Here is an 18,160-nt window from a genome sequence, read left to right on the forward strand (position 1 = left end):
CTGGGCTTCATGTGAGGACGAAAACAATAATATCAGGAATATTAATACTGACAATAGTAGAAGTAATACTAATAACAACGATAAGAGTAAATCATAATGAATAATTATTCATATTAATAACAACTCTAATACAAATAATTGTTATAATAATGGCATTCAAACTAGCAACAATACTATAACACTAAATATATACTAGTACTATAATACTAACAATACTACAATGTCCATAGTAAAAAAAATGCAATAATAATAATCATTCATTTAGTTTTAGTTCATTAGTCAAAATGATAATACCAAAAGTAACAATAAGAGTTATTATAATAATACAAATGGGGATAGGAATGATGATAATAACGAAAGCTATATGGATGATGACAATAGTAATAACAGCAGTAATAGCAATGTTTATGCTAATAATATAAAAGTAACACAATGTAAATCTTGCATGCTGGATATTCATATTTCTACTGTATAATATGTAAACTGTACACGTAATAATACTGAAATAATCATTTTAAATACAACTTAAATCATTGTCTAAAATATGACATCATTAGATTAAATCAAACTATTAAAGAGATGAAGAGAAAGCGTAGAGAGTAAAAAGACGTCTTTTAAAAGCAGATAAAGTATTAATGTTTCAGTTAAAACACATATTATAACACATGTTAAATGATTGGATCAGTGTCAAAGGAAGATCTTGAAAATAATCATTTATTTATTTGCATATGAATGTTCACTTCCTGTCAGGAACTCTCTGTTTTCAGAGAAAATACCCTCCAACAATGCAGCATTGTGCCCCCCCCCACACCGCTGGGTGTGAACTCTGGCGTGCTGGTGTCACATGGAGGAGCCATGAGAGAGCAGGTTGTGACAGCGTGGGACTCCATCATGGGCCCCCTATCCTGCTGAGGGGGGCAGACAAAGAGGGACCCCCCCCCCCACCACGCCGGATCCCAGGGTCGCCTCTGTGTACTCGTGTATTTCAGCCGCTCGGCCCCCGGGACGAAGTGGAAGCATCGTATCCCAGAATGCACTCTGGTTTGAGAGGAGATTAGTCAGTGACGGGAAATGATGGTCACATGATGGACATTATTTCAACCATGAAGAGAAACAATATATATATATATATATATATATATATAATTATTAACAATTAACAATCATCAATTGTAGTTAATAGTGATTATATACATGATAGATATATATAGTAACAATAATAATAACTGATGATGATAATTGAGATAAGTTATTCATAAGGAGTCCAGTTGTGTGTCTGCTGCTCAAAACAGACAAAACCGCTCATATAGGTCAAACACACACACACACACACACACTGACGCACCTCGACAGGTGTGAGTAATAAAAGGTGGTCGATGTGGAAAAAAGAGGGGGAGGAAGGCGGGATACAGGAGAACAATAGAGTGGAGGGGAAGTGATAAGAGACAGGACATCCTCACAGAGACCCGCCCCCCCGTGCAGCTGTCCATCAAACCAACACGCAGACATGAAGTCGTCAAATCTGATTTCATTGACTCGTGTTGTGTTTCGTTATTGACTCCGAACATTGTGAATATTTGTTTAAATCAAAGGAAAATAGCAAAACGTAAAGTTACGTACAAAGAAAGAAAAGGAATATACAAAAGCTACAGGACAACTAAGTAAGCTGAAGTAAAGTAATTTAAAGCCAAATAAGGTAAAGTAAGATAACGAAAAGAAACATAAAATAAAGTAACATAAAGTACAGTAACATAAAGTAAAGTAACATAAAGTAGAGTAACATGAAGTAAAGTAACATAAGTAAAGTAACATAAAGTAAAGTAACATAAAGTAGAGTAACATAAAGTAAAGTAACATAAAGTAAAGTAACATAAAGTAGAGTAACATGAAGTAGAGTAACATGAAGTAAAGTAACATAAAGTAGAGTAACATAAAGTAGAGTAACATGAAGTAAAGTAACATAAGTAAAGTAACATAAAGTAACATGAAGTAAAGTAACATAAAGTAGAGTAACATAAAGTAGAGTAACATAAAGCAAAGTAACGTGAAGTAGAGTAACATAAAGTAAAGTAACATGAAGTAGAGTAACATGAAGTAAAGTAACATAAAGTAGAGTAACATGAAGTAAAGTAACATAAAGTAGAGTAACATAAAGTAGAGTAACATAAAGCAAAGTAACATGAAGTAGAGTAACATAAAGTAGAGTAACATGAAGTAGAGTAACATGAAGTAAAGTAACATAAAGTAGAGTAACATAAAGTAAAGTAACATAAAGTAGAGTAACATAAAGTAAAGTAACATAAAGTAGAGTAACATAAAGTAAAGTAACATAAAGTAACATAAAGTAGAGTAACATAAAGTAGAGTAACATGAAGTAAAGTAACATAAAGTAGAGTAACATAAAGTAAAGTAACATAAAGTAGAGTAACATAAAGTAAAGTAACATAAAGTAGAGTAACATAAAGTAAAGTAACATAAAGTAAAGTAACATAAAGTAGAGTAACATGAAGTAGAGTAACATAAAGTAAAGTAACATAAAGTAGAGTAACATAAAGTAGAGTAACATGAAGTAAAGTAACATAAGTAAAGTAACATAAAGTAGAGTAACATGAAGTAGAGTAACATAAAGTAAAGTAACATAAAGTAAAGTAACATAAAGTAGAGTAACATGAAGTAGAGTAACATAAAGTAAAGTAACATAAAGTAACATAAAGTAGAGTAACATAAAGTAGAGTAACATGAAGTAAAGTAACATAAGTAGAGTAACATAAAGTAGAGTAACATAAAGCAAAGTAACATGAAGTAGAGTAACATAAAGTAAAGTAACATGAAGTAGAGTAACATGAAGTAAAGTAACATAAAGTAGAGTAACATGAAGTAAAGTAACATAAAGTAGAGTAACATAAAGTAGAGTAACATAAAGCAAAGTAACATGAAGTAGAGTAACATAAAGTAAAGTAACATGAAGTAGAGTAACATGAAGTAAAGTAACATAAAGTAGAGTAACATAAAGTAGAGTAACATAAAGCAAAGTAACATGAAGTAGAGTAACATGAAGTAAAGTAACATAAAGTAGAGTAACATAAAGTAAAGTAACATAAAGTAGAGTAACATGAAGTAAAGTAACATAAAGTAGAGTAACATAAAGTAAAGTAACAAAGTAGAGTAACATAAAGTAGAGTAACATAAAGTAAAGTAACATAAAGTAGAGTCAATTCAAGAGAATAATGTAGAATAAGAAGTAGATTATGAGAATGACGTACATTTACATTTGTAATGTAGAGTAGAAGCTGGATTTGTGCAGAATTGTGTGATAAATGAATAGTAGATAATAGTAGATAATAGTAGATGATAGTAGATGAATAGTAGATAATAGTAGATGATAGTAGATGATAGTAGATGAATAGTAGATGATAGTAGATGAATAGTAGATGATAGTAGATGGTCATCGTGGCGCAGGGTAGAGAGGGTGAGCTGGGAACCGCAAGCTTGGTGGTTCGAGCTGCCCCATGTTGAAGTGTCCCTGAGCAAGACACTTAACCCCTCATTAAATTAACTAAATTAACTAAATCCCCCAGATAAAAATGTAAAAAGCCATGGGTTAAAATGTAATGTAAGTCACTTTGGATAAAAGCGTCTGCTAAATGACCTGTAATGTAGATGAATAGTAGATAATAGTAGATGATAGTTGGTGTTTGGAGCTGAGCTCAGCCTAGTGAGGAGAAGACAAAGTTCTTGTGTATCTGTAAACATTCAGGAGGAGGAAACATCTGGCCGTCTGACACACACACAGACACACACACGCACACACACCATTGTTTGAGCCTCTGTGCAGCCTGGGATGCAGACGAGGTGTTGTGCTGATTCTCGTGACCCGCTCACCTGCAGCACTGAGCAACGTCATAACATCCTGCTCCTTCCTTGTGTGTGTGTGTGTGTGTGTGTGTGCGTGTGTGTGCGTGTGTGTGTGTGTGTGCACACACGCCAATGACATGATGAGATTTCCAGGCCGAGACCCTGATGCTATTTTTCATGCATTCACCCTTATTCTGAAAACCCTGACGTCACGTCATCTAATCTGTAATCAATAAAACCGACAGAACAGCGTTTCACTTCACACACGTCTGCTTGTCTTATGGTTATTGTTAATAAATTTCCTTCCCAATTTATTACCTTTGTTTTGTTAAAATAAATACTATGACTCTCCAGTGGACTTCAGAATAAAGTACATACTCCATCCTGTAGGTGTAAGCTGATGATGCGTTACCATGACTACGTATGTCTCCACCTTTCCCTGGGAGCGTGTAAAAGGGCGGATTAGAACATGAGGGCTTTGCTTACTTCGACCTGTAACGTGATGACGTAACGTGACCTTTAGAGCCGTGAATCATCTCTGCAGCTGAACTTCCTCCAGGAGGACTCCAACCCGGTGACCCCCCCCCCCATTGTGTGTCAGAGATGCTGCGGGACCTCGCCTCCTCATTGGCTGAGACCAACAGGCACTCGGCTCCTGATTGGTCCGCACAGGTCTCTGACGGTCTTTAAATGAAAGGCACCGGAGCGCGAGCCCTCAGTGACCGGAGGAGAGGCCGAGGACACGCGCACAGCCGACCCTTACCCACCAGAGAAGAAGAAGCCCCCCCCCCCTCCCCGTCCGGATCATGCTGGCCGCGTGCCTGGAGCCGCTGGGCCTCGCGCTGGGCCTCGCGGGCTCCCTGCTGGTGATGGTCGCGTGCGCGCTGCCCACCTGGAAGGTGACGGCATTCGTGGACTCCAACATCGTGGTGGCGCAGAGCACGTGGGACGGGCTGTGGATGTCGTGCGTGGTGCAGAGCACGGGCCAGATGCAGTGCAAGGTGCACGACTCCGTGCTTGCGCTCGCGCGGGACCTGCAGACGGCGCGCGCGCTCACGGTGGCGTCCGCCGTGCTCGGCGCGGCGGCGCTCGCGGTGACGGTGGCGGGCGCGCAGTGCACCACGTGCATCGGCCACGAGCAGCTGAAGGCGCGCGTGGTGAACGCCGGCGGCGTGCTCTACATCGCGAGCGCGCTGTGCGTGCTCGTGCCACTGTGCTGGATGGCCAATAACATCATCGTGGACTTTCACGACCCGAATGTGCCGCCGTCCAAGAAACGCGAGATCGGCGCGGCCATCTACATCGGGTGGGCCGCGTGCGCGCTGCTGCTGCTCGGCGGCGCGCTGCTGTGCTGCACGTTCACGCGCGGCGCGCGGGGCGCGTACCCCGTCATGTACGCGCCCACCAAGAGCCTGGCGTCCACCGACCACCAGAAGCATTACGTCTGATCTCTGCTTCCCGCCTTCTGGTCTTCGTGTATTTAGAGGTTCACGTGTGCACGCGCACATCCAAGACTGAGCTCAGTTCAAGTCCTCTGATTGGTTGTAAATATGCTTCAGTGTTCTTTTCGGACCTGCTGGGGGGGTCGAGGGGGGCTACATGCAACTACATGCACTGCTTTTTTATACTTCCTGTCATGTTTTATACATCTTGAATAAAGACAACAATCAACAAACTGTCTGCCTGTTATTTACAGCCTGTTTACGTGTAAACAGAAATATGCACATTAATCATTCATATTTAATAAGGGTCTTATCGGTCTCGGACACGAAGCCATGACGCATCCCCACAGGACGCTGGACCAGGACATCTGATGGGACGAGAAGGACCAACACACGAAGAATCACCGCCTGCATCATTGTTCTCGTATACGGCGCCTCTACATCCGCCAGTCAGCATATGATCACTTCCTGTTCCTCATCCCGTGATTTGTCCGTCCTCATTCTTCCTCAATTATGTTATAGCAAGAGTTATATTTTGGATTTAGTTTGCTGCAGGACGCTGTGGTTAAAGAAACCAGAACCAGAAGATGTAACCAACATAAAAGTCACAGAGATACAATAGAAATAACAGCTGGGGGTCGTTTAAGTCTGATTTTCATTGTTTTCGGAGTTGATTTAATGTGGTTTCCTTAAGTGTCCATTAATGTATTTTCTCATTTAGAACCCGGGGTTTGGTGCTGTTGCTATGCTACATGCTACATGCTACAACAGCTCCGTCACCTGCTTCCCCATTTCAACGAAGATGCTCCAGAGAGAAACAGCCGTTTTAAATCCACAATGGTTCATTAAAACATTTCTGAAGTCTGACTTCGTTAATTAAACAGTTTATTATTGTTGTTTTACTGTTTGCTCTTTTCAAGATTAAAAAAAATAAGCAATCATAGTAAAGTCCTGTAATTCTTTTTAATTATCACACACACATATGTACAATTTAATGAGGCACAAGAGGACCCCCACCCGTCTTCACCTACAATCACTGGTTGGATAATAGTTTGTGGCTGAAGGACCTCCGTCGCCCTCTGCTGGTCACAGGAAGCCATCGGTTCAGAGTATTCACGTAAAGACAAACCGGCCCTGGATGACTGAAGAAAACATAAAAACAGAGATTCTTCTGCACCGTTTAGCTGTTGAGTTCCTCTCGTGGTTGAAGTACCAAAAGGTTAAAACCGTCATTCGCAGATTCTGACTATTAAAAGTGGGCAGAAGATTCTCATAGAAAACGCTGGAGGACTCTGATGAAACAGAACACGGCTCTGATCACAGCGATGACCCGAGTGAGTCTGCACTCCACCGGCCTTCTGACGCTTTAACCCGGACCGGCCTGGAGCCCCCCCCCCCCCCCCCCCCCCCTCCCCCCCTCAGGGCTGGTACTCCTTCAGCACCTGGCCAGCGATGACCAGCCTCTGGATCTCGCTGGTGCCCTCGTAGATCTCCGTGATGCGGGCGTCGCGGTAGTGCCGCTCGGCCGGCATGTCGGCCACGTAGCCCATCCCCCCCAGCACCTGGATCGCCTGGGGGAGCAAGAGGGACGGGTCTCAGCGTCTCACAGAGGAGGCTTAACGGGGGCGCTCACGGCGTCGTGGTTACCTGATGGGAGCAGAAGGTGGCGGCCTCGGAGGCGGCGAGCTTGGCCATGGCTGCTTCCTGCAGGAGGGGGGGGAGCGGCTGGTGAAACGAACCCTTTAAAGAGCGTTTAGGAAGCGGCGTTTAGGCCGGTGGAGGGGGGGTACCTTGGTGAAGGGCTTCCCCGAGTCTCTGAGGAGAGAAGCTCTCCAGATGAGCAGACGGCAGCTGTCGACGGCCACGGACATGTCGGCCAGCTTGAACTACAAGAAGGAGACCAAGAGACTTCAGGACAAAACTACAACTACCACAATGCATCTGAGCAAACAACCATTGCTGGAGAATGAGATGAAGAACTATGTGTATAAGTACGTGGAGTACACAGTGTACTGCATGGCCCTGTACCATGGGAAGTATCCAAAAGACCCAACATACTACAGTTTGTAAGCCAGAGCGTCTAGTGTGGTGCATCGTGGGAAATGTAGGCTCAGCATACAGGTGGGTGGCGTTCTGAGGCCGGGCTCACCTGCACGGCCTGCAGTTTGCCGATCGGCGCTCCGAAGGCGGTGCGTTTGTGGGCGTAGTCCGCGGCGACGTCCAGAGAAGCCTGAGCGATGCCGAGAGCTTGAGCCGCCACGCCGATACGCCCGCTGTCCAGGGTTTGCTGGGAAATAAACAGGCCCAAGGACAACATGTCCCCGTTAAGACACTTTAATACCCTGCAGCCATGGCAGCACCAGTCAGATCTCCTTCTGGAGACCAGCTGGAGTCATAAAGCTTCCTCATACAGAGATATTACGCAACTAACGGGAGGAATGTTTGTCGTCGGAGGCCAGAGACGACTTCCTGTTTTAAAGAGTTTTCTGAGAAACAACCGCTTTACTTCCTGAAACTCCTCCATTGTCCCACAGACCAGTAGGTCGATATTCAGGAAGTTACGCCTCCCTTTTGTGCTACTTTCGTCAGACATTCCCAGTTGCATTCAGCTCTTATTTTGAAAAGACGAGCAGAAACGTCACCATGGCGATCTTGAAGCCGGCGCCACGCGGCCCCAGCATGTTGCCCAGCGGGATCCTGCAGTCCTCCAGGATGACGTTGGCGGTGGACGAGGCTCTGATGCCCAGCTTGTCCTCCTTCTTCCCCAGCGAGAGGCCGGGGTGGGGCATCGGGACCAGGAAGGCGCTGATGCCCTGCGGACGACAAAGACGGGGACGCCGTTAGCTCGCCGCGGGAACCATGCGCTCTCTGCCATTAGCGGGGGATGAAACGTGCCTTGTGCTTGAGCTTCCTGTCCGTGGTGGCGAACACGACGGCGGCGGAGGCGTCCCAGCTGTTGGTGATCCAGGCTTTAGTCCCGTTCAGAACCCACTCGTCTCCGTCCTGCCGGGCCACGGTGGAGGCGGCACCGGCGTCACTGCCGTTACCTGGAGGAGAGAGCGAGAGAAATCAACCAATCAATCGATATAAACAAAGAGTGTGTGTGTGCCTACCTGGCTCGCTGAGGCAGAAGCAGCCCACCTTCTCCCCGGTGGTGAAGGGTGTGATCCACTGCTTCTTCTGCTCCTCTGTGCCGTTCTTCAGAATCGGCCCGATGTAGAGAGACTGAAAAGAGGAACCTCCGACCAATCAGACCTCCATCGCCTCCGACCAATCAGACCTCCATCTCCTCCGACCAATCAGACCTCCATCGCCTCCGACCAATCAGACCTCCATCGCCTCCGACCAATCAGACCTCCATCGCCTCCGACCAATCAGACCTCCATCTCCTCCGACCAATCAGACCTCCATCTCCTCCGACCAATCAGACCTCCATCTCCTCCGACCAATCAGACCTCCATCTCCTTCGACCAATCAGACCTCCATCCCCACCAGGACCTGGGAGGGCTGCACTCACGTTGTTCACGGACACCACCACCCCGGTGCTGGCGCAGCCTCTGCTGATCTCCTCCATGGCCAGGCTGTAGGCCAGGTAGTCCATCCCGGCCCCCCCCAGCTCCTCTGGGACCTCGATGGCCATCACCCCCATGGCCCCCAGCTCCTGGATCTGGTAGAAGGACGAGTTATAGACCAGACTTTAAGATACTGCTTGAAAAATGATTTGTTAATACAAGATGACCTGCATATTTAATTGTCTCTGGTGTGGGGGGGGGCTTAGACTGGGAGAGACCTGTCCATCGAAGCTTAAGCCCCGCCCCAGAGCATCCCCTGCTTTATGGTCTGTTTGGCTCTACGTGGACCATAATTGCTGAAGTGAAGAAGACACTTTAAGGACAGTGACAAATTAAAAATAAACGAGATCTAAAGTGGACTTCTCGGCACTTCTCATCCTGATAAACAGGAAAAACAGACTCAACTCGTGAGTCAGCGATCAGCGTACCTGCTTGGCGGGGTAGGTGTGCTCTCTGTCCAGCCTCCCCGCGATGGGGCTCAGCTCCCGGTCGGCGTAGTCTCTGCACGTCTGTCTCAGCAGCTGATGAGTCTCCGGCAGCTCGGCCAGCTGGGAAAAACTGCGATGAGCAGAGAGGCAGAAGCCCACGGCTACGGGGGGTAATAAAGGGGGGGGGGGGGGGGGGGGGGGTAATAATGTGGTCTTTTCAGAGTAATGAACGAGTACTTGTACCTTAATAAATATCATTCATGCGTCATTGCGGACGGTCACTTTGATGTCATTCTGCATCGACTACACAGAGTCTTTGAAGGCAGCACCAGCTAATTAGCATTATGCTAACTAGGTGAAAGGTGAGCCTCATCATCAGTCACCTTCCTCTCAGTCGCAGATTGAATAACCGGCTCGAATAATCGACTTCAGACGGTCAACTGTCCGGGAACAATAATGATCATCACTGGTAACGAGTTGGCACCAGTTATTGATCCCAGATAGCCGGCTAGCTTGTTAGCCAAATAGCTAACTGAGAGAAACAGGTCAAACGTTAGAATTTAGCTTATTTTCTTCTTTTGACAGCGACTGAAGCGGGTGAACATTTATGTTTCTACCACACGCGTATAAGTTGAGCCGTTGTATCATATTCCCACATTGATATAACAGTGGATGTGCCGGCTACACAGCCAGCTAACCGCAGGTCTGATAACACTGTGCCATTCACCGTGTCCGCGCCGGAGGCTAACGTGTGCTAACCCCGCTAGCCTCGCCTCCGGCTACAGGTACCGTCTGTCCTTGTGAAGCTCGCTGTGTTCTCACCTCTCTTTGCTCTGAACAGCGCGGCCATGACACCCGGTCCCCTTCACGCGCACCACTGTTATGAAGCACAGTGCCGCCTTCGCGTGCTGTCGGAATTACGGGCGCCGGCAGGTGGGGGCCAGATGTTACTCTTCTTCTGTGGGAATTTAATGCTGTTGGCGCACACAATGTTGCACCACTGCCACCCTGAGGCTTTATACTCGTGTTTACAGCCTTAAACATCTAAACGACTTTCTCCATCGAGACAATTTGTCCTAAGATGTTTTAGTGGTCATTGAGGAGGTTCTACTGGTCCCTAAAGAGGTTCTAGTGGTCATTTAGGAGGTTCTAGTGGTGCCTAGATGTTCTAGTGGTAATTGAGGAGGTTCTAGTGGAGCCTAAAGAGGTTCTAGTGGTCACTGAGGAGGTTCTAGTGGTGCCTAGATGTTCTAGTGGTAATTGAGGAGGTTCTAGTGGAGCCTAAAGAGGTTCTAGTGGTCACTGAGGAGGTTGTATTGGTTGCTAAAGCGGTTCTAGTGCTCATTGGGGAGGTTCTAGTGGTGCCTAAATAGGTTCTAGTGGTCACTGAGGAGGTTCTATTGGTGCCTAAAGAGGTTCTAATGGTCACTGAGGAGGTTCTAGTGGTGCCTAAATAGGTTTTAGTGGTCATTGAGGAGGTTCTATTGGTCCCTAAAGCGGTTCTAGTGGTCACCGAGGAGGTTCTAGTGGTCCCTAAAGAGGTTCTAGTGGTCATTGAGGAGCTTCTATTGGTCCCTAAAGAGGTTCTAGTGGTCATTGAGGAGGTTCTATTGGTCCCTAAAGCGGTTCTAGTGGTCATTGGGGAGGTTCTAGTGGTCCCTAAAGAGGTTCTAGTGGTCACTGAGGAGGTTATATTGGTTGCTAAAGCGGTTCTAGTGCTCATTGAGGAGGTTCTAGTGGTGCCTAAATAGTTTCTAGTGGTCACTGAGGAGGTTCTATTGGTGCCTAAAGAGGTTCTAGTGGTAATTGAGGAGGTTCTAGTGGTAGAGGAGGTTCTATGGGTCCTTAAAGAGGGTCCTGTGGTAATTTAGTGGTTTTAATAGTGTTGAAGAGGTGAGGTTCTAGTGGTCATTTGGGAGATGCTGTGTTCTTAACTGTCTGATATTCAATTACAACAGCTAAGATTATTCATATTTACTGTTTGATTATATTCATCACTTCTATTGTGCACAATTGGTACAAATATGCAAAAATACAACAGTAAATATTTACTATAATACTGTGTAGCTATTTTTAGTTTTAAATGATTATTTTGTTATCAGAGAGAAAATATCAAGAGCACAGCTGCATCATCAGGAACAAAGCAGCTGCCCAGCGTCAGCTCCTAGAGGAACACCACCCAAACACCTTCAGCACAAAGGACCACGGTACTCCAGCCGGCTTCAGGGTTCAACATGTTTATTTTGTTTTAGCACCATTAAAAAGTCAGTGGGCGTCCCAGTGTGCGTCTGTCTGCTGCTGCTGGACCACTCGGGGAGCGATTTGGGAGAAATAAAAAGCGGAGCGGGCTGCGTTGCCACGGAGCCCGGCGGGCCGGTGGGGGGGGCATCGCTCACTTGCTGGCGGAGGTGAAGGTGAAGCAGCCTCTCTGGTGGAACTGCATGTCCCGGATGCGGCGCATGGACTGGATCTGGGGCTGGAAGGCACTGAAGTCGTTGTAGTGTCTGTAGTCGCCGCACTCAAACAGGTACTGGTAGCCTCTGTATCCGGGGTACTGGTAGCCCACCCACCTGAGGGGACATGGAGGGGGCACTTTGAGAGGTTCTACTGGTCAATGATAAGATTATGGCAGGTTCTAGTGGTCAATAAGGAGGTTCTATGAGTTGTAGGGGGTTCTAGTGGTCATTGATAACATTCTAATCCCTCTGAAGGTCATAGGAAATGCTCCACGGCCTCCCCTTTGGTAGATTAGGGTTCCCTCCGTGTACTCACGCTCCTCCAGGGACCCTCACGCTGCCCACTCGGTCACAGAAGCCGTGCGCCCAGAGGGTGGGCACGTCGTCCTCCTGGATCTCCATCTTGTTGCCCTTGAAGTCAGAGAGCTCGTACAGGCAGATCTTGTGCTCCAGGCTGTCCTGCAGGGGGTAGTTGGGAGTTAGCGGCCATGCTAATCCCCGTCGGCCCGCTGCATTCTCAGATGAACGCTAACCAGATAAACAGTCAAAACCGCACGCAAACGGCCCGTCTGACGGAGCCCTGTGACTACACGCATGTAAACCCCGTGTGTGAGCCGTGTACCATGCGGATGGGCCTGAGGGACATGAGGCAGTCGCTGCGGTACGAGTTGCTCCAGGTGTCCCAGCGAGGATACTCTCCCTTCTCCAGGATGAACATCTCCCCGCGGAAGTTAGTCTGCTCGAAGGCAACGAAGCTGGAGAGGGGGGGTCGCCGGGCACGGGGGGGGCACAGGGGGTTGGAGAGAGTAGAGAAGAATTAGAGGAGAGGGCGGCGGTTGACCACGTGGTGATGTGTGTCCACTTACGGGCCGCACTCCACGATGATGCTGCGCACGCGGTCCAGGCCGCGCTCACACACGTTCATGCACTCGTTCTGGACCTCCATCATGCGGCCCTGGAAGTTCTCCTGGTCGAACATCATGATCTGCACAGAGACACGACCCGCGGTCAGGGGGGTACGGAGGTCTTCTCCTTCCACGCTACTCTACTGCGTCTCCTTTCAGAGGACACATCTACTCTACTGCGTCTCCTTTCAGAGGACACATCTACTCTACTGCGTCTCCTTTCAGAGGACACCATCTACTCTACTGCGTCTCCTTTCAGAGGACACATCTACTTCTACTGCGTCTCTTTTCAGAGGACACCTTTTACTTCTACTGTGTCTCCTTTCAGAGGACACCATCTACTTCTACTGCGTCTCCTTTCAGAGGACACCATCTACTTCTACTGCGTGTTCTTCAGAGGACACATCTACTTCTACTGCGTCTCCTTTCAGAGGACACCATCTACTTCTACTGCGTCTCCTTTCAGAGGACACAATCGTGTAGAGACTAATGCGTAACAAGCTGGGACGGGCTCCAGAACCTACGTCCTGGTCTCCAACATGCCCCCCCATCTGAAATGAAACCCGTTGGGCGACACTCACTTTGTAGGACCCCATGCCGGGCTCTCCGGTCTTGGTGGCCTTGCTGGTGGCGGCGGGGGCCGGGGCTCCCTTGTCCTTGGCATCGGTGCCCTGGCTGGAGGCGGACTTGGCGGTCTGAGACATGGCGAGGGTCTTCAGGAGAGTCTGGGTGTGGGGGGGGGGCAGGAAGCAGAAATGGTGCGTCAGTGTGTCAACGAGGAGTGGGTGGAGGTGTGGACGTGGCCGGCTGGGTGGGTGTGGACGTGGGGACTGGATGAAGGTGTGTGTGTGTGGGGGGGGGGGGCGTCCTCACCTGCGATGGCGTGTCTTGCTGTGCCGTGGGGGGAGGCTGGCTCGTGCTGGTGCCTTCAACACTCGACCCGAGCTTTTATACTCTGGCAAAGGCCGAACGTGGAGGCAGGGGGCACAAAGGAAACCCCCCCGTCATCACAGCCGGTCAGCGCTCCGCCTGGAAAGCGCCGCCGGGCCCGTAAGCATTTCTGTGTCAAAGGAAACCCCTGAGCGAGGCATTTTATCCCCCCGGGTCGGGTTGGGGGGGTATGTGGGGAGAGAGGAATGCGAAGGTTCAGAGGGCACAAAGAGGTAAATAAACTCAGCCGTCATCATCTGGAGTCCGATGAGAAGTGAGAACCGTGGTCATACATGACACACGTGGATGTTCAGAGCGCCTGTTGGATCACAGCGAGGATTCCGTGTGGATTAAATCACCTCTGCTGTGATTATTTCCTCTCTGGATGCAGTTGGGATTAAAATGTGTCTGATATGAACAGATTAGGTGTGAACTAATCCCGCGTGTAATCTGGTGACACCGAGGACTAGAAAACATCACTAAAGCTTCATCTTTAGCGCCGCTTGATTTAATACAATGGTTATTTATTTGATGTTTATTTATTTAGTTTACTTTATTTAAGTTCATTATTATCGTATCAATTGTTTTATTGTATAATCATTTGTACTGTTCCACAAGTGCTCCATTCTGTTGTTTTGCTCTTAGAGGTTTGAATAAATGAACTTCTATGATCTTCAGCAGCAGGAAGTTGTGTGATGGAGTCGGTGATGAAGATGATGATGATGATGAAGGACCAACTGTGAGGCTCATTAATGGGTTTTAATGGAGCCATAAGAGGAAGAAGAAATATGATTTCAGTGACATTATTTTGGTCAAATAACTAAACTCAAGAAGAAGAAAGCGCCCTTTGACCCCGTGCTCTCTGGTCTGTATTTCTGTCCCATCGATCTTCTTCTCTTTCATCTCATCCGTCCATCTGGGAGACATCGAGTGGACGTTTCTCTGGATTCCACACTCTATTTTATCATTTCTTACAGTTCAGCTTCAACGGGAAGAAGCTCTGAGATCCTGCTGACCCCGTGACCTCTGCCACCCATCGATTAGCCTCATTAGCCGCTAACCAGCTAACGAGGCTAACCGCTACAACGGGACATCGATCCCCATCACTGGTGATCTATAAAAACTCCTTTATGGCGTTTTCTTGTGTTTTTAGTGGTGGAAGAAGTACTTTGAATGAAGTAAAAGTAATACCTCTGGGTAGAAAGTACTCCATGTACCTCTGAGACATAGTACAGTACGAAGTACTCCATGTACCTATGAGATGTAGTACAGTACAAAGTACCCCATGTACATATGAGATGTAGTAGAGTACAAAGTACTCCATGTACCTGTGAGATGTAGTAGAGTACAAAGTACTCCATGTACCTGTGAGATGTAGTAGAGTACAAAGTACTCCATGTACCTGTGAGGTTCAGGTGAAATTAGTCAAATAATAATAAGTAATAAACTTTACATCACAGGAAGTACACACACACACACACACACATTTTTGATAGAGAAGTTTTTGTACTCATGTTGTATCGCTGCGTGGCTGAAGGGAGTATTTATGACTTCCTGTATCTCAGATAATACTCAAAATACCCTGAACTGATTGTGTGTTTTCATGAAGTTTGAGAAGCAGAATCCAGAGGCGATGATTGATGAGGGACTTGTGGTACACGGAGTACCCAGTACACGTTGATGAACACGGAGTACCCAGTACACGTTGATGAACACGGAGTACCCAGTACACGTTGATGAACACGGAGTACCCAGTACACGTTGATGAACACCGAGTACCCAGTACACGTTGATGAACACCGAGTACCCAGTACACGTTGATGAACACGGAGTACCCAGTACACGTTGATGAACACGGAGTACCCAGTACACGTTGATGAACACGGAGTACCCAGTACACGTTGATGAACACCGAGTACCCAGTACACGTTGATGAACACCGAGTACCCAGTACACGTTGATGAACACCGAGTACCCAGTACACGTTGATGAACACCGAGTACCCAGTACACGTTGATGAACACCGAGTACCCAGTACACGTTGATGAACACCGAGTACCCAGTACACGTTGATGAACACCGAGTACCCAGTACACGTTGATGAACACCGAGTACCCAGTACACGTTGATGAACACCGAGTACCCAGTACACGTTGATGAACACCGAGTACCCAGTACACGTTGATGAACACCGAGTACCCAGTACACGTTGATGAACACGGAGTACCCAGTACACGTTGATGAACACCGAGTACCCAGTACACGTTGATGAACACCGAGTACCCAGTACACGTTGATGAACACCGAGTACCCAGTACACGTTGATGAACACCGAGTACCCAGTACACGTTGATGACAGGTGGTGTTACGTGTTTTAAAGTCTGATAATCTTTCATCTTCAATCTGAAAGTTTCTTTTTGAAACGAATCGTCTGCCTCCTCCTCGTCTCCTCGTCTCCTCTGTCCTAGGCCCCCGTGCCTCTGTCCTCAGTGGGATAATGTGGTGTCTGCACTTCTGCCCCCGTCCACAGATTAACCACCTATTGTGGGGGGGCGGGCACAAAGAGAAGGGGGGGTTGCCCTCCCCCGCTGCTGAGCCGGGGCTTTCTGCGTGGCCCCCTGCCAGGGGAGGCTTTAAAAGGGTGGGGGCGCGAGGATCATCTCACTCTCACAGCAGGACACCACAGCGAGGTGAGTCTCACCCCCCGTCCCTCCGAGCCCCCTGGGGGTCCCGGGCCTGTACGGCCGTGGGAAACCACATCGAGACCCCCCCCCCTCATACACACACACAAACATGCCCCCAAAAACCAGAGAGGCCCAGAGGCCCAGAGATGGGGGGCACTGTTCACTTTCCTCACCGTTCCCCCCTGGGGGGCTTCTCTCTTCTCTCTGCAGACACCATGACTCACCACTGCACCAAGTTCTCCGGCCACTGGAAGGTGAGTGAAGAGGGTCATTATGACGGCGAACAGATGGGGATACTTACCCCCCCCTCCCCTCTCTCCCCCCCCCCCCCACAGATCATCGTCTTCGACGAGGAGTGCTTCCAGGGCCGCCGCCACGAGTTCACCTCCGAGTGCTGCAACGTGATGGAGTTTGGCTTCGAGACCGTGCGCTCCATGCGCGTGGAGAGCGGAGCGTGAGTTACACGCCGGGGGGGGGAGGGGGGGGGGAGGAGGGGAGGCCGGGGGGGTTGTTGTTGTCTAACGACAGCTGTGGTTGTTTGGGTTCCTGCCACAGCTGGGTGGGTTACGAGCACGCCTCCTACCAGGGGCAGCAGTTCGTGCTGGAGAGGGGCGAGTACCCCCAGTCCAGCGCCTTCGGGGGGAGCAACGCCTACCACATCGAGAGGATGACCTCCTTCAGGCCCATCGCCTGCGCCGTGAGTCCCGCTTCAGCCCCCGACGTCCCGCGTTTCCCCGATGGAAAGAGAGGAACTCATGAGCTTTGTCCCTCTGCCCCCCCCCCCCCCCCCTGCAGAACCACAGAGAGTGTCGTATGACCATCTTTGAGCGTGAGAACTTCCTGGGCCGTAAGGGCGAGCTCAGCGACGACTACCCCTCCCTGCAGGCCATGGGCTGGTGCAACAACGAAGTGGGCTCCCTGAGGATCCAGTCCGGAGCGTGAGTCCCCCCCCGTCCCACGTTTGTAATCTATATATATATGATAATAATGACCCCCCCCCCCTGCGCAGGTTCGTGTGCTACCAGTTCCCCGGTTACCGTGGATACCAGTACATCATGGAGTGTGACCGTCACTGTGGGGACTTCAAACACTTCAGGGAGTTTGGCTCCCACTGCCAGACCCCCCAGATCCAGTCCATCCGCCGCATTCAGCAGTAACACCCCCCCCTCACCAGCCCCCCTCCCACGCCACCCTTGACCCCCCCCCCCCTCCCGCTCCCCAGTACTGAATAAACTGTCTTTCTTAAACGCTACTGACCTCGTCCTCCTCGTCCTGATTTACGTCCTCTAACAGAAGAGAGTCTGAAACACGTGAACATCTGCAACGTGACATCTGCTTCATTCCTGTGGTTGCGTTGTAATTTCATACCGTCGGTCAGAAGTAACCAGACATTTGAAGAAGTCACTGTGTGAATATTTCTTCTAAAAAACAACCTTTTAGAGGTAATTTAACTAAAGACACAATAGATTAATGATAAATTGATATCAATGACGTCATGTGACCTTCTTACATCCAAGCAACGGATCAAAGAAGCGTACGAGAACATTAAGAATAAACCTGTTATTGGTAAGATATGAAACGTAGAGCCGGGCGATCAAGGTGAAGGCCTTTCCTTTGCAGAGCATTGAGAGCAGTACCTTCAGCGACCAGGACACGGCACCACGTCTCCACAGAAACACGCAGGCCTCCTGCAGGAAACCGGCACCCTGAGGTGCAACGGTCACCCTCACAAAGCCGTGACATAAGAGGAGCCCCTGCTGTGTGCTGCGGCGACGACGGTTCCTGTACAAACACAATAAACAAGTTCAGAAAGGCTGAACACGCACAGGCCGCTGTGCGTGCGTGAAACGGTGGCTCGCGTAGCAGCGAACACGCAACCGCGTATTTA

At 48.5% G+C, this 18,160-nt stretch overlaps 4 protein-coding genes across 4 annotated transcripts; 2 read left to right on the forward strand and 2 right to left on the reverse strand.

Annotated features, from left to right (window-relative positions):
- Nucleotides 1–4,482: 4,482 nt before the first annotated feature.
- Nucleotides 4,483–5,530, forward strand: cldn5b (claudin 5b). The gene has a single exon (XM_078088625.1). The coding sequence runs from the start codon at nt 4,662–4,664 to the stop codon at nt 5,301–5,303; it is 642 nt and encodes a 213-aa protein (XP_077944751.1). The 5' UTR covers nt 4,483–4,661; the 3' UTR covers nt 5,304–5,530.
- Nucleotides 5,531–6,241: 711 nt separating this feature from the next.
- Nucleotides 6,242–10,375, reverse strand: acads (acyl-CoA dehydrogenase short chain). Its single transcript, XM_078088615.1, has 10 exons — nt 10,120–10,375; nt 9,298–9,458; nt 8,815–8,964; nt 8,411–8,522; nt 8,193–8,344; nt 7,940–8,110; nt 7,447–7,584; nt 7,088–7,183; nt 6,945–7,001; nt 6,242–6,868 (listed from the first exon to the last, which is right to left on the reverse strand). The coding sequence occupies exons 1-10, from the start codon at nt 10,145–10,147 to the stop codon at nt 6,716–6,718; spliced, it is 1,218 nt and encodes a 405-aa protein (XP_077944741.1). The 5' UTR covers nt 10,148–10,375; the 3' UTR covers nt 6,242–6,715.
- A 1,143-nt stretch (nt 10,376–11,518) lies between these two features.
- Nucleotides 11,519–18,054, reverse strand: crybb1 (crystallin, beta B1). The gene is made up of 7 exons (XM_078088624.1): nt 17,910–18,054; nt 13,532–13,687; nt 13,240–13,383; nt 12,620–12,738; nt 12,376–12,508; nt 12,070–12,212; nt 11,519–11,867 (listed from the first exon to the last, which is right to left on the reverse strand). The coding sequence occupies exons 3-7, from the start codon at nt 13,360–13,362 to the stop codon at nt 11,690–11,692; spliced, it is 696 nt and encodes a 231-aa protein (XP_077944750.1). The 5' UTR covers nt 13,363–13,383; nt 13,532–13,687; nt 17,910–18,054; the 3' UTR covers nt 11,519–11,689.
- cryba4 (crystallin, beta A4) lies at nt 16,071–17,524 on the forward strand. Its single transcript, XM_078088623.1, has 6 exons — nt 16,071–16,278; nt 16,483–16,526; nt 16,608–16,726; nt 16,828–16,969; nt 17,068–17,210; nt 17,282–17,524. The coding sequence occupies exons 1-6, from the start codon at nt 16,086–16,088 to the stop codon at nt 17,427–17,429; spliced, it is 789 nt and encodes a 262-aa protein (XP_077944749.1). The 5' UTR covers nt 16,071–16,085; the 3' UTR covers nt 17,430–17,524.
- Nucleotides 18,055–18,160: the final 106 nt, after the last annotated feature.

This window comes from Gasterosteus aculeatus, chromosome 14 (genome assembly GCF_964276395.1).
Source record: "Gasterosteus aculeatus chromosome 14, fGasAcu3.hap1.1, whole genome shotgun sequence".
Taxonomy (NCBI): domain Eukaryota; kingdom Metazoa; phylum Chordata; class Actinopteri; order Perciformes; family Gasterosteidae; genus Gasterosteus; species Gasterosteus aculeatus.